Source organism: Leucoraja erinacea, chromosome 7 (assembly GCF_028641065.1).
Source record: "Leucoraja erinacea ecotype New England chromosome 7, Leri_hhj_1, whole genome shotgun sequence".
In the NCBI taxonomy this organism is placed as follows: domain Eukaryota; kingdom Metazoa; phylum Chordata; class Chondrichthyes; order Rajiformes; family Rajidae; genus Leucoraja; species Leucoraja erinaceus.
In genome coordinates, this window is record NC_073383.1 from 20,940,213 (window position 1) to 20,956,189 (window position 15,977).

The 15,977-nt window shown below is 42.8% G+C and overlaps 1 protein-coding gene across 1 annotated transcript in view; it reads right to left on the reverse strand.

Moving 5' to 3' along the window:
• The window catches only part of agps (alkylglycerone phosphate synthase), a 103,274-nt gene extending 91,599 nt beyond the window's left edge, over positions 1–11,675 (reverse strand). The window contains exon 1 of the mRNA XM_055637902.1: positions 11,410–11,675. Coding sequence (XP_055493877.1) covers positions 11,410–11,621 — 212 coding nt within the window. The 5' untranslated portion in view covers positions 11,622–11,675. The remainder of the gene's footprint in view (positions 1–11,409) is intronic.
• Positions 11,676–15,977: the final 4,302 nt, after the last annotated feature.

Genomic DNA, 15,977 nt, shown 5'->3' on the forward strand with positions numbered 1-15,977 from the left:
CTAATTAGGGCAAAAGAAAGGAAGATACACACAATCTCAATCAGGGGCCAGGAAAGTTGAAGGGATAATCGAGTCCAGGGATGACAAATGTTCAGACAAGCTTATCTGCAACAAATGGCATTTGGGTAGACAGACACGTCGTAGAGATGATCAGAGAAAGTCATACAGCACGGAAATAGGCCCTTCAGCGCAACTTGCTCACATCAACCAACATGCCCCATCCACACTAATTCCACGTCTGCATTTGGCCCATATCCCTCTATACCTATCCTATTCATGTACCTGTCTAAATGTTTCTTAAATGTTGCAATAGTACCTGCCTCAACTACCTCCTCCAGCAGCTCATGTCATTGGTGTGTTTTTAACCCTTTGTGTGTGTTAAAAAAAGTAATCCCTCGGGTACCTATTAAATCTTTTCCCCCCTCACCTTAAACCTATGTCCTTTGGTTCTTGGTTTCCCAACTCTGGGCAAAACACTGTTTTTACCCCATCTATTCCTTTTATAATTGTATAAACCTCCAAGATCAACCCTCATCCTACTGCACACCAAGGTATAAATTCCTAGCCTGGTCAACATTTCCCTATAGCACAGGCCCTAGAGTCCAAGCAACAACCATGTAAATTTTCACTGCACCCATTCCAGCTTGACAGCATCTTTCCTATAACATGGTGACCAAAACTAAACACAATACTTTAAATGTGGCCTTAAATGTGTCTTGTACAACTGCTAACAAGACCTCCCAACTTCTATACTCAATACTTTGATGAGGGCCAAAGGGCCGAAAGCCTTTTTGGCCACCCTATCTGCCTGGGATGCCTCATTCAAGGAACTCTGTACCTGCACTCCTAGATCCCTCTGCTCCACAACGCTCCCCAGAACCCTACCATTCAGTGTAGTTCTGCCCATGTTAAACTTGCCAAAATGCAACACCTTGCATTTCTCTGTATTAAATTCCAATATGGGTTGAAAACTTAGGGTGAATATGTCAGCATATTGATGAGTTATAGCTATGCTATAATCATACAAAACCTAGTTTAACTACAAGTGCAGTTGTGTGTTAAATGCCAGACATCAAAGCTAAGGAAGAGTGTATTGGTCTTGGTTAATTCAACAAAGATTTGCCAGAATGATAACTGGACTGCAAGGTTAGGTTTACAAGGAAAATTTAAACAAACAAGATTGTATTCACTGGAATGCAGCAGATGAAATGGAAATTTAAACCAAGCAGTCCTTTCTGGAATGACAGAGGTTCACGTGCACCTCCTCTAACCTCATCTACTGCTTCCGATGTAGCATCCTGTATATTGGCAAGAACAAGCAAAAACTCTGCGACCATTTCACTGAACACTTGCTCTTGGCCCATGTTGAGTAAATCACAGTCACAGATCTGGTATAACAATATTTATTGAGTAAAGTATACAACACACTACAGCATGTTACTCCTACCATGCAGCAGCACTGACTGACAGCACATGTCAGGTTGCGATAATATGAATGGTGTGGTAGTAGGCAGAGCTTTTTTGTTTTTAATTTATTTATTAGAAGTACAATATGGCACCTTTTTTCAGGTGCAAATAAATATTGGCATGTTACATTTTATGTACAGCTTCCTTTTTTTAAATGAAAGAGAGAAAGAGAGGCTAAATAGAGAATAGAAAAAACATGTGATGTATAGTGTGTGAAAAAGAAAAAGGAAGAAAGAGAGAAAGTGAGGAAAAGAAGTAGAGGGAAAAAAAGAGAAAAAGAGAAAGAGTAGAAAATAGGAGATAGGAGATGAGTATTTATATTTTTGACCATCTTTCACCCAGTCTTAAAACAGTTGGTTTTTACGATTTTGTTGCGCCATATGCTTCCAAGAAGTCAATAAATGGAGACCAACTCGTTAAGAATTGGTCTGGTTTATCTGTTAGGAGGAATCACATTTCTTCAAGATGTGCTGTGTCCAACATATTTATAATCCACATTTTAAGAGTTGGTATGGGTGTATTTTTTCAAAATTTAAGTATACGTTTTTTTTGCTATTATTAACCCATAATTAACAAACGAATTTTGAAATGTGTTCAATTTACTCCCGTCTCCCGTTACTCCAAGTATAATCATTTCAGTGTTAGGCTCCATTTTTATCTTGAATAATTTTGTAAATATATCAAAAATATCACACCAGAATTTATGAAGTTTTATGCAGTAAACAAAGTAGGCAGAGCTTATAATAATAAACCATTACATTGGTTAGTAAGTAAAGTAACCAACCTACATCTTTCCTTGTAAGAATAAAAAGTGAAACACATCTACAATAAAGTGATATGTATAAGCACGTTACTAGGTGCTGACTGATTAATAATGGAACCAAAACGCTAATAGCGCAGGGAAGTTCAGATGGTTTAAACAAAGTCCCCGTATCTAAGGGGCGGCCTACAAACCCATCCCCTGCAATTATGGTACAAATCCGCTTTTCCTCCCTTCACCGCCGGCGAGAAGCGCCAGGGTTCCATGCGGCGGGGCAGGCGAGCGGGGCACCGAGCGTGGTGGTGAGGGAGCTGGAGACACAACCAGGCTGGGTCTACAGCTGCAGGTCGTGAGAGAAGAAAAAGTCTGTCAGTAGATGGGTAGAGCGGACGCGTCGCATCAGGATACGAAACAGCAGGAGGTGGTTCCTTCACAGCAAGGAGATGTTGACGGTTGCGGCTGTAGATCCCACCATCTGCACTCACCAGGTATGAGCACGGCTCTTTTGCGGAAATGTTGTAGTTGTAGTTGTTCAGTTGTAGTTGTTTCTGGACGGCAAGTGGTGGACGCAGTGTGGTTGCAGTAGTTGTTGGGGCACTGGCAGTGCAGTATGCGTCTGTCGGGACATCAGGCGTCGGGCGATGTTTCTCAGGTTGAGCAGGTTAGCTGATTTAATTACATTGTCAGGATTGTTGTAAATTGAGTGGAGGGTCGTGTGTTCAGAGTGTTCTGCTCAAGATTCCAAAATATGCAGTTCCTTGTATCTACGAGATTCACGTGTTGCAACTTCTGAAATTCAGATGGTTGCATAAGTTTCGTTCCATCATCACAGCAATCAATTGCTTTCAATTCATTGAACTGCTCATTGCTACATTGATCCTCTAGAATTCCTAGAGAACACATACCAAATGTCATGTCTTCAATTATTTTCTGAAACAATCAACTTGCAACAAATTCTCAGTCACGATAGGGGATTTAAATGACAAAAAGGCATTATGGAGCCAGATGAATAAGTGTGATAAGGATATTACCAAATGACCACCCTCTTTCACCTGGTTCTATTCATAGGCAGTAGGAAGGGAGAACTGATCAATATTTAAACAGATGCTACCACAAATTTATGGGGAAATTATCAATAGAAATGAGTTATAATAATAATAAATTTTATTTATGGGCGCCTTTCAAGAGTCTCAAGGACACCTTACAAAAATTTAGCAAGTAGAGGAAAAACATGCAAGCGGAATGAAATAAATAGTAGAGACATGACTAGTGCACAAATTAAAGACAGAATTCAATTCAAAACACAATACGAGGCAATTCAAGCACAGATGAAAAGGGAGGGGGACGTGGGGCTAAGGATAGGCAGATGTGAAGAGATGGGTCTCGAGGCGGGACTGGAAGATGGTGAGGGACACGGAATTGCAGATCAGTTGGGGGAGGGAGTTCCAGAGCCTGGGAGCTGCCCTGGAGAAGGCTCTGTCCCCAAAACTGCAGAGGTTGGACTTGTGGATGGAGAGGAGACCGGCTGATGTGCATCTGAGGGACCGTGAGGGTTGATAGGGGAGAGGAGGTCAGTGAGATATGGGGGGGGGGGCAGATGGTGGAGGGCTTTGTAGGTGAGGACCAGGATTTTGTAGGTGATCCGGTGGGAGATGGGAAGCCAGTGAAGTTGTTTGAGGACTGGAGTGATGTGATGCCAGGATTTGGTGTGGGTGATGAGTCGGGCGGCTGCGTTCTGGACCAGTTGGAGTCGGTTGATGTAGGTGGAGCTGATGCCAAGGAGAAGCGAGTTGCAGTAGTCCAGTCGGGAGGAGATGAAGCCATGGATGAGTCTTTCAGCAGCGGGAGGTGTGAGAGAGGGTCTGATTTTGGCGATGTTGCGGAGGTGAAAGAAGGAGGTTTTAATGACATGGCGGATGTGAGGCTCAAGGGAGAGGGTGGAATCAAAGATCACGCCAAGGTTGCGGGCCTGGGGAGATGGGGAGAGAGTGGTGCCGTCGATGGTGAGAGTGGGGGTATTGATTTTGCTGAGTGTGGATTTGGAGCCTATGAGGAGGAATTCTGTTTTATCGCTGTTGAGTTTGAGGAAGTTATGTTGCATCCAGGTTTTTATAGCTGACAAACAGGAGTTGATATGGGAGAGGGTTGTGGGGGGATTTGGTGCTGAGGTAGATCTGGGTGTCATCGGTGTAACAGTGGAAGTCCAGGTTGAAGTGGCGGCGTATCTGACCAAGGGGGAGGATGTAGATGATGAAGAGGAGGTGGCCGAGTACGGAGCCTTGGGGAACGCCTTGAGTGACTGTGGCTGTAGCAGAGGTGTGGTTATTGGAGAGAGATGAAGTGGGATCTGTTGGAAAGGCAGGAACGGAGCCAGCTGAGTGCAGAACCTTCAATGCCGAGGTCTTTGAGTCTGGTGAGCAGGATGTTATGGTTCACAGTATCGAAGGCTGCGCTCAGGTCGAGGAGGATGAGGATGTTGAGGGAACCAGTGTCAGCAGAGGTGAGGAGGTCGTTGAGGACTTTGAGGAGAGCAGTTTGAGTGCTATGGAGGGGGCGAAAGCCAGATTGGAGGGGTTCAAATAGGTTATACGCAAGGAGGTGGGAATGAAGTTGTGACGCAAAGGGTTATCAAGTTGTTATAAAGACAAAATAACTTGCAATGGGATATAAAAGTGGGAAAGTTGATAGATGGACTACATGGTCAGAAAATGATAGATTATCCCCTTTGGAAGGGAATAAAAAACAAATTTAAATAGAATAAAAGTATTGCATACAAAGATCTGGGGGTCCTAGTACCTAAAATGAAAATCAGTAGCATGTAGGTACAGCAGGTAATTAAGAAGGCAAATGGAAAGTTGGCTTTTATTGCGAGTTGAATGTGCTACAAAGATAAGGCAATTCTGATGCAAATTGAAGGGAGCTGGAGCACCAAGTACAGATATGGTCACCATATTGAAGGAATCATATGTTTGTACCTAAAATAGTCCAGACACAGTTCAATAGGTTAATTCCTGGGACAAGACTGATACATGAAGAAAGAGGAATTAGGTTAAGCCTGTACTCAGTGGACTACACTTGCACCTCAGTAGAAGATAAATCCCCAGGAACAAGCAGGTGTGTGGAATCAGCACATTAAAGCAATATATACCAAAATGTTGCTATGCTGGGAACCCAGCACAACCCCCTACCTTACCTATGCTGCCAAGAGCTGTGCCAGGAACATAGTTGGGCTCATCCCTCCATTGGTAATCTTGCAGCAATGAAATGGTTCAATTATCCCATCGCTGCAGATGCTGGTTCACAAAAGAGGACACAAAGTGCTGGAGTAACTCATTCGATCAGGTAACATCTCTGGAGAATGCAAATAGGTAATATTTCAGGTCGGGACTCTTCTTCAGGCTGATTGTGGTGGCAGGGGGAGGAAAACACTGGAAGTGAGGAGAGGCAGCCCAATTGAACACACCATATTGAATTAAAAGATTATCAACTTTGTTAAAATTGCCGTCTCCTGTCACTTTCACAACTGACTCTTCTGCCTCAATCTCAGGGGATATATTAGTAACCGACATTCATTATAGTTATGGAGATCTCTAGTTATGGAGATCTCTTCAGTGTCCACCCATCCACCCCGCTTCCTGCAAGTTCTCATTACCTTTCTAAGATTGTCATATCTACTTTAATAATGACACATGGAGATGACATTTCTGTGAATTGTGTGTTTTAAATCATGAAATTAAATTCACCACTGGGTTCAAAACTGTGTCTATTCCCCTTCCCACTCTTCTGCATTCACCTCCTCTTCCCCCCACCAACCTGTCCCCACCTTCTGCCACAGCAGCCTCCAAAATCATTGGATCACCATCTGTAATTTCTATCAATGTCTTTCCTTCTGCTTTCAGGATTCTTAACCTACCCTGGTTAATTCTTCCATCTCCACCAATAACCACTCTCCTTTGAGTTGCATTGTACCATTCAACCACAAAAATTGCCATGTCATTTTCTTCACTTCCCAAACGCCAGCAACGCAACCACACTAACCAGGTGAAACAATCTACCTGCACTTTGTCCAATGCCCATCGCTGTGGTGCAAATGGAGCTATTCAAATAACAACCAAACCATGTTGCATGCATGATGTAGAAACTGCAGATACTGGTTTAAACCAAAGATACACGAAGTGCTGGAATAACTTAGTGGGTCAGGCAGCATCGCTGGAGAATCACCAGTCCTTTTCTTTCAGAAATGCTGCTTGACTCGCTCAGTTACTCCAGCACTGTGTGTCTATCATGTTGCATGCATACTTATGACTATCGTAAAATGAATGAGAATAGTACTGAACATGTTCATTCAGCCTAACCTGATGAATGAAATATTCATACACTCGGCCTAATCTACTTGCACCTAGTATGTCCTGTCCAAAGAAAAAGGTACAGATTACAATCCAGCCTAGATTGTCATTGAGGAAGTAGCTGAAAGACATTTCCTCTTCAGCCACATTAACTTCCGTTTAATCAGGTTGGCTTCTTATCACATCCAGTCACCAGTTGTCTTTAAACCAAGGGCAATAGTTTTTATGTGTAAGAAAGAACTGCAGATGCTGGTTTAAATCGAAGGTAGACACAAAATGCTGGAGTAACTCAGGCAGCATCTCTGGAGAGAAGGAATGGGTGACGCTTTGAGTCTTAGAAGGGTCACCCATTCCTTCTCTCCAGAGATGCTGCCTGTCTTGCTGTGTTACTCCAGCATTTTGTGGCAATACTTTTTACTTCTGAAATTCGTCTCATGTCCATGTTTGTACCACCCTGTACCAAATTCTGGTTGGACGTTTATGGACAGAAATTATACACAACAATTTAGTGTGATTTGCGATAATAATTTGTGCAATCATCTTGCTGGTGATTGCAAGTAGCATCTAGGCTGGATTGAATTTGTACCTTTTTCTCTGGACAGAAAATATTGAAGTTCAGCTAGAACAGCATCTCATATTTGCGGAAATATATAATGTGCCAATTAAAGACACAAAATTCTAGAGTAACTCAGCAGGCCAGGCAACATCTCTGGTGAATGAATGGGATGTTTCGGGTCGAGACCAGACAGAATCAACGGAGAGGTAGACTAGAGATATGGAAGGGTGAGGTGTGAAACTGACAATTCAAAGCAGACGCTGGTCAAGGAAATGTTGAATGGTTCATTGGTAGCTGAGGGAAAGATGACAATGAGGCATACAATCAGTAGAATTAATCACTGGGACAATGAAACTAGTTGGAGAACTAGGGTGGGAGAGGGGCGGAGAGAGATGGAAAGCAAGGGATACTTGAAGTTAGAGATATCAATATTCATACCACTGCTTTTTCACCAAGCTGTGCCAATTAACTAGCTAAATGTTTTATACTGCACAACAAACCATATTTAAAAAATAACTTTTCAATTATTAATTCTGATACATAAACATTCATAGACAACATAATACTTCTGCTTCAAATTGGTCCCGATTTTATACAAAATATAAACAATGCTAATTTCGGAAGTAAATAGTGCTCATTTCCGCAGCTTTGTAATGTGTGCTGCTTTTTGCAAACGACCGGAGTATTATTTCATTAACTACCAGTTATTATGTTACAAGCCTTTATTCTTCTCAGTTACAGAGTAGCATTGACACAACATCCACTACGATAGCAGCTACTGGCAAAAGCTGAATTAATTCTATAGCTCGATTTAACTTGTGTTACAACAATGAAAGATAACCTACATGCATAAATAACAAGCCCTGCCAACAAATCTAAATTTTAGAAATTAATTTGTCAATTATCTACTTCAAGTTAACTGAAAACCTATAGATGGAAACAATGCCACATGTTCTATTTTGGGGAAATAAAGTGCTTCATCATTTAACATGTTACTTAACTGCCTACTTCTATTTTGTACTCCAGTGGATAACTAGGGTCAGTTGCTTTAGAAGAGTGGTGGGGTGGGGGGGTGATCTTATATATGAAATATATGAGGGGGATATGATCAATGCACTTTTAGCCGGAGTAGGAGAATCAAGAAAACCTCAATGAGAGGAGAAAAACTTAATAGGAACCTGGAAGGTAACTTTTTCCACGCAGAGAGTGGTGGATATATGGAACGAGCTGCCAGAGGCTAGTTGAGGATGGTACAATAACAACATTTTGAAGACATTTGGACTGATATATGGATAGGATAGGTATAGGAAGGAACTGCAGGTGTTGCTTTAAGCCGAAGATAGACGCAAAAAGCTGGAGTAACTTAGCAGGTCAGACAGCATCTCTGGAGAAAAGGAATAGGTGATGTTTCAGGTCCAGACCCTTCTTCAGACATGAGGTTTGAGGTTAATGAGCCAAACATGGGAAGATGGGACAAGTGTAAATAGGGCATCTTTGTTGACATGGCCAAGTTGGGCCAAAGGACCTGTTTCCGTGCAGTGTGTCTACGTAGTAGGCACAAGCAGCAATTTAAATTCACTGGAAACAAACTGCTGATGCTGGAATTCTCACCAAAGGACAAGGTGCTGGAGAAACTCAGCAACACATGAAGAGAGAATTGAACAAATGACATTTCGGGTCAAGATCCCTCGTCAGACTGGAGAGACGCCTGAGGAAGAGTCCCAATCCAAAATGTTGGCTGTTCATTTCCCTCCACTGATGCCACCTGACCCACTGAGTTTCTCCAGCAATGTTTTGTTTTGCTTTTAAGCTCCCATCGAGCACAGCTCGAATCTATTAAATTAAATTAAGTAATTTTCAGGATTAACAAACTTCCATAAACAAAATTGTAAATTTGATGAAAAAAAAATTCAAGAGATAATAAAGCTCCAAGATGCAGAGAGATCTTGGTGACCTAGTGTATAATTCAAAGACGGGGAATATGTAGGCACAGCAAGTATTTAGAAAAGCCCACAGAATGTTACATTTATTGCAAGGAGAACTGCATACAAAAATGGTGAGGTTATACTGCAGTTATGCAGCACGTTGGCAAGATGATATCCATACTTTTGAATAGAGGACTGCTCTTTAATCAAGGATAGTAACACATTGAAAACAGTTCAGACCAGACAATAACAGGAATGGGCAATTTGTCATAATTTAAAAGACACATTCTTAGTCATGTGTGTGACCAAAAAGTTGAAAAATTGTGGAATACATCTCTTCTAATTCTGAAAGCAATACAGGCATATTGTTTTGTACTGTATATATGGTTCATATTTTTTTCAATTTATCAAGTGAAATGTTTATATGTTATGCTGACAAAGTTTTTTTAGTGTCAGGTCAGATATACAGAAGCATTATGCAAACTCTGAATTTTAAAAAGCTAGAATGTTCATATCTTTAGCAGACATGCATTATAGTTCTGTAGTTAGAAAAATAGCAATGAATAAGATTAATCTCTTACAAGAATTTTTTAATGTATTACTTTATGTGATAACATCTGGTCACATGTGTGATGTGTTGGTTCGTTTTCCAAAGAATGGGCCAAAAGAGTAATTGATGATCAACCGAAACATACAAATCCTGAAAGGATTGATGAAGAGAATATAGTTCCTTGTGGGAGAATCTGGAACGAAGGGGCTCTTTCAAAATACAGGAACGTTCATTTCAAATCACAGTGAAATAGTCTCTCTCAGAGGACCAAGTCTTTAGAATTTCATAGTTCAAAAGAAAGAGATTCTTTGATTTTATTTTTTAAGGCAAAGGCAGATAGTTCCTTGATAAACAATAAGGATGAATGGCTGCCACAGTAAATGGGAATACAGCGTTTAGATTTCCATAAGACAAGCCGCAGCTTTATTCAGTTTAATATGTTCAAATTTCTTCCTATACTTTAGGCTAGGACTCATTTGTTCTATTAAAATCCCCGCAATAGTGAAATTGGAGATTAATTATGCATAGCGTGGCACAGTGGCAGAGCTGTAGAGTTGCCCCATTGCAGCACCAGTGACCCGGGTTCAATCCTGACTACGGTTGCTGTCTGTATGGAGTTTGTACATTCTCCGTGACTGCATGGGTTTCCTCCCAAACGCAAAGATCGACAGGTTTGTAGATTAATTGGTGTCTGTAAAAGTGTAAATCACCCTTAGTAAGTAGGATAGTCTGTGTACGGGATGATCAATGATGAGTTGCGAAAGGCCTGTTTCTGCGCTGTAGCTCTAAAATCTAAAGTAAACTTGAGGCACAGAATCACAGGCACTGTTCCACCAATAAAGTTTTGATTGGTGGAACAGCATCGAGAGGCCACATGGTATAAAACTGTATTTGTCTAATGTAACCAATTCAATTGCAAGTTATTAGTGACCAGGCACTAAAATCACTGTCCCAACCCGAAACGTCCACCTGTCCTTTTTCTTCAGAGATGCTGCCTGACCTGCCGAGTTACTTCAGCACTTTGTATCCATCTATTATAAAGCAGCATATTCAGTGCCTTCCTCTTACTAAAATCGCCTTGTTAATTTGCCAAAATGAGTTCTTTCATATGGCACTAATATTCAATAGATTCTTCAAATTAACACATTTACTAGTTAGTTCAAGAAATAGCTCTTTGTCAAATCTTTGACATTTAATTATACATTTCAGAAAATTCCAGTGACATCTTCCAGTTGGGGAGAGTGGCTAACTGGAATAGCAAACTGCACTAAGCCAACATGAAGAACCCTACTGTTTCAAAGGAAACAAAGTGCCCAAAGAGAATGTGCCACTAGATGTCACGGCGTGATGTCGAAAAAAAAGTTACGTAGGCTTGGGAAACATCAGACCACCGATCACCCCACCCTATCACTACGAGACAACACTCTGCCATGAAAGTGTCAAATTCTCCTTTATGCAATGCAAAATAGAGTCTTAAACACTTCGGCACGTTGATGTTAAAGCGTCTACGGAAGGTTAAGCTTTGCAACAAATTAATCGAGTAATTGGGCAATGCTCCGATCGGTCCAGGTATTCCTACTACCTCAAGTACTTACAAAGCCTCTGCCGACAACAGCAGTAGCAGGCGCGCACACCAGGCTGCATATTTATTATTTAGATGTGTCACTGAAACCGAGCCACTCTTGCAGGGCCCGAGTGCAAACTCTGAACGCATCCCAGCATCGTCCCTTCAACACTGGGCCGGACACCGACCGGGCACCTCGGCTACCCGCCGCGCCCATTCAAACGGCAGACTCGACACCCACCTCCGCCTGGGGATGCTGCCCGTCGCCTTGGGTGCGCCGTCGGCAGCCGCTGGTTGCAGGGCCGGGCACTGGCTGAGTGCGGGCTGGGCTGTGGTAGTGCATGTTGTTGTAGCGGGCTCAGTGCCAGTGCCGGGCCCGGGCCTCCGCAGGTGCCCCGCCATCACCCGCAGCCGTTGGCGAGCGCGCGGTTGCTCGCGCTCCTCCGACGCCATCCTTCCGTGTTGTGGCTGCGAGCGAGGCGGGGTCAAGGGTGAGCAGTCGGCGCTCCCGGCAGCCTTCACGGCCGCAGCGAGGGAGGGTGCGGGGCCGTGCCCTGGGAGCGGAGGCGAGAGGGAGGAGCCTCACGCACAGCCGTCAATCAGCGCCGTGGCGGGGAGGGGGAGCGGCTGCGTGGGGCGGGGCCTCCCGTCCAACTGTCAATCAGCGCCGTGGCGGGGGAGGGGCCAGTCCTGGGGGCGGGGCCATTCCGCCCGCGCTGTCAATCAGCGGAGCACCAGCCGACAATCATTGCCTCAGCTGACAAAACACTGACACAAAATGCTGAAGTAACGCAGCGGGACAGGCATCATCTCTGGAGAGAAGGAAATGGTAGGAAGGATCTGCAGATGCTGGCTTACACCCAAGATACACACAAAATGCTGAAGTAACGCAGCGGGACAGGCATCATCTCTGGAGAGAAGGAATAGGTAATGTTTAGGGTCCAGACCCTTCTTCAGACTGAGAGTCAGGGGAGAGAGAGACATAAAGATATGTAGAAGTAAAATGAAAAGGAAAGATCAAAGCAGACGATGTTCAAGGAAAATGTAGGATGCCCCATCGTTGGCTGAGGGGACCGTGACAAGGAGGCACACAATCAGTAAAATTAATCGGTACGTCAGAAAACTAGGGTGTGGGAGGGATGTAAAGAGATGGAAAACAAGGGTTACTTGAAGTTAGAGAAATCAATATTCAACTTTAATAACTCAATCACCGCCACATCCGTCAATCACTTTCACAACTGTTAATCACTTTGACAGCTGTCGATCACAGCCACCGTCATAGATCACTACCATGCCTTGTATTCGCTGCAATTCGTTCCCCGTCCTCAAGCATTTCGCTTAAAACCCCGGTCAAGTAGATGTTTCCTTCCCATTGCTACGTCAGCCAGTGGTGGTCCACACATGGGAACTTCTCAGTCAACAGAAACATAAGATTTAGCTTGAGAAATACTAGCAGGAGTGCAGGGACGAGCGGTCAGGGGAGGCAGAGCCTCACCTGTCATACTCTCAATGAAAATAGCTGTTAAGAAAAGTAAAGAAAAATAATAATAAAATAAAATAAGTATAACGGTTTTTCCACTGATCTGTGTTAGAAATGTAATTTCTATATGAATCTAATTATTTTTTATAGTCAAAATGTATTTATTTATTGCCAGTGCTAGTGTCGCGTTATTGGCTTAAAACACTATTATTCTGAAATGGAGAGCAATGAAATACACCGTTTTGTTTTCTCGTTTATAACATTTTTTACAGAGTACTATGTTTAGATATTCTGTTGTGCAGCTGCAAGTAAGGATTGTTGGGACATGAGAGAATAAAACACTCTTGACTCTTGACTTACTCCGCTAATGTGTGGGATAGAACTAGTGAACGGTTGATCGGTGGTCGGCATGGACTCGGTGGGCCGAAGGGCCTGTTTCCACGCTGTATCTTTAAATTAAACTAAAAACACTAAAACCAGAAGGAGTCTAAAGAAGGGTGTCTACCCGAAACGTCACACAATTTCTTCTATCTAGAGTTGCTGGCTGATCCATGGAGTTCCCTCTCACAATTAAAGCATGGAATAGTCTTCATCCTACCATAGTTACCCAGACACAACTAAATTTAAGGTACCTTTTTTTTCTCCAAGAACCCTTTTTTGCTTACGTCCAAGTCAAGAGTCAAGAGAGTTTTACTGTCATGTGTCCCAGATAGGACAATGACATTCTTGCTTGCTGCAGCACAACAGAATATGTAAACATATTGCATAACAGGATATAAAAGTTCAGTGTGTTTATATACCATAGACCATATATATATACACAATAAATAAACAGATAAAATGCAATAGGCTGTTATTGTTCAGCCCTCCACCACCTCCAGTTTAAATTCAATTTAGAATATTTATGGAGGACCAGGAAACCAGAAGCAAGAGTTACTCCACGGAGTTACTCCAGATCCAGGATCAGGGAGTGATTCTGCGTTGGTTTTCAGCGGTCGCGGCGAGGCGGCGACCGGACAGCAATGGTGGCCAGATCTCCCACAATTCAAAGCGAGGGAGAAAGTGCCCAGCGCCGACCAGTTGCTGTGGCAGTGCGCATGCGCATGGCTGCCGATGATGTGCTGCCCGTGGTTGTGCGCATGTGCAGGAGGAGGATGTGCCGGCGGATGAGGAGCGAGCGGAGAGCAGATACGGATGGCGGACGGAGACGGAGATTGACAGAGAGAGGGAGATAGAGAGGGGGGGCCCGCCCAGAGTTGAACGGCAGGAGTCCTGCCTTGGCCGGAGGCCGTCTAGATTTCGAGACCCTAGGCTTCAGCCCTCCAGCCTATGAAGCCTAGTGGTAAATCCGGCTCTGTGAGGCCCCCCTAGATCTCGAGACCCTAATCTTAAGCTTGTCAAGCTCAAACGTAAATCCGGCCCTGGCCCATTGGCCCCACTTCCATTCTTTTTTCCCCTCACGTCCCCATCAAATCTTCCTAAACCCCCCCCCCCCCCCTACCTCCAGCCATCAACTATTCTCCCACCATCCACTTAGAGACTCAACATGTGTTAGTTCAATGGAAGTGGATAATCCCACATTTCCTTTTACATTATACTCAACGTCATGTCGTCAACCATATCCTCTTGAAGCTTCATTGCATTATGAGGCTGCGTTCCCACTCGGCTTCAAGTCATCGTCAAATATAAATATTACCTTTGATCCATTCAGCCAAACAATTTATATAGATTGTGCATGGTTGGGGCTGAAGGTCCCATTTTTTACAAATCACTGTTAAACAGTTCTTAATACCATCGCAATTTCACGTACTCAAACCTTTTTTTTACTAATTTCCTGTTTGGGACCTTATTGAAAGCATTCTGTATATATTAATACAGCCAGTCCATTGTTTCCCTCCCGTCTAGGATTATTATGCACAAGCACTTAAAACGGGGAGCCGAAGGGCTTGTTTCCATGTTGTGGGACTCTATAGTTAGGCTTAATCACCTCTTATTTGATATTGTCATTTTATGAGTGTCTATGGTTGACAAAACATCCTGTCCATAGAGGCACTGCCCCTCACATTTGCCAGAATAGATTGCAACATCAGCTACACTTTATTAGCTTTTGTGACAAACAGCAAGCACAAATTACTTAAATTGAAAAGAAATTGCCTCCTGTTCCCTTGGAAGTCTCTTGATCTCTGGGAAACATTTGCTGCATGTTTCATTTAAAGCTCAAACAATTTCCAAAGACTTCAGTCATGATTCAAGAGAGTCAAAATTTTAGTTTCACATTAAGAGCAATTTTACAGAGCACACTAAATTATAAAGCCACACATCTTTTGGGATGCGGACATCTTCAACCTCTTATTACTGAGGTCTAACGTTCCTACCTGCCTTAAAAGGACATCAATGATATCAGTGCCCAAGAAGAGTAAGGTGATGTGCCTCAATTACTACCAACTGATAATGTCCATGGTGATGAAGTGCTTTGAGGGGTTGGTTATGGTGCATAAATTCCGAGTTACATAGACTTGGCGACATCGTTTTTGTCTTTGCAGTATTATTGTTTGTTTTTGCGTATTTTTACTATATATGTAATATATATTGAACTTTATTCGTTGTTTATTAGTGTTGACAGAGTAGTATGTTTACTTATCGGTTGTGCCGCTGCAAGTAAGAATTTCATTGTTCCGTTTTGGGACATATGACAATAAAACACTCTTGACTCTTAATTGAGGGCTCCAATGAAATAATGCTTCTGGTGAACCACCATTTTTAATATATCAGCAACGTTGGCTTCTGACCAAATCAGGCCACCCTCTGGAGCTCTAAGAGCCAACTATGCCCCCAAGCAGTTTCCTATGCCATTGGAGTGACCATCAGCAGCTGGACATTAGGGACTGGTCAAGACACAGCATCATCTCGTCCAATCCATACCTGTAGCGTGTACAACAGACATAACGTTTAGATTAAAAAAGAATGCGCTGGAGTAACCCAGCGGGTCAAGCAGCCTTTCTGGAGGAAAAGAACAGGTGATGTTTCAGGTGGATCCTTCTTCAGACGTCAGTCAGACACTTTATTTATTTTTTTATTAACCAACATCTGTAGTTCCTTGATTCTATTTAGGTTTAGATGATGGGCAATCATTCTGTTCTTCCTATGTAGCAAATGCACTCGCTTATGAAACCTCACAGCCAGAAGTTCTAGGCTAAAATAACATATGTATTGTATTGTATTGTATTGTATTCAAATTTATTGTCATTGTCCCAATTTGGGACAACGAAATGAATTTCCCTTACAGGCAGTATCATAAAAAAATCACAAAGAAATAATAAAAATAAATA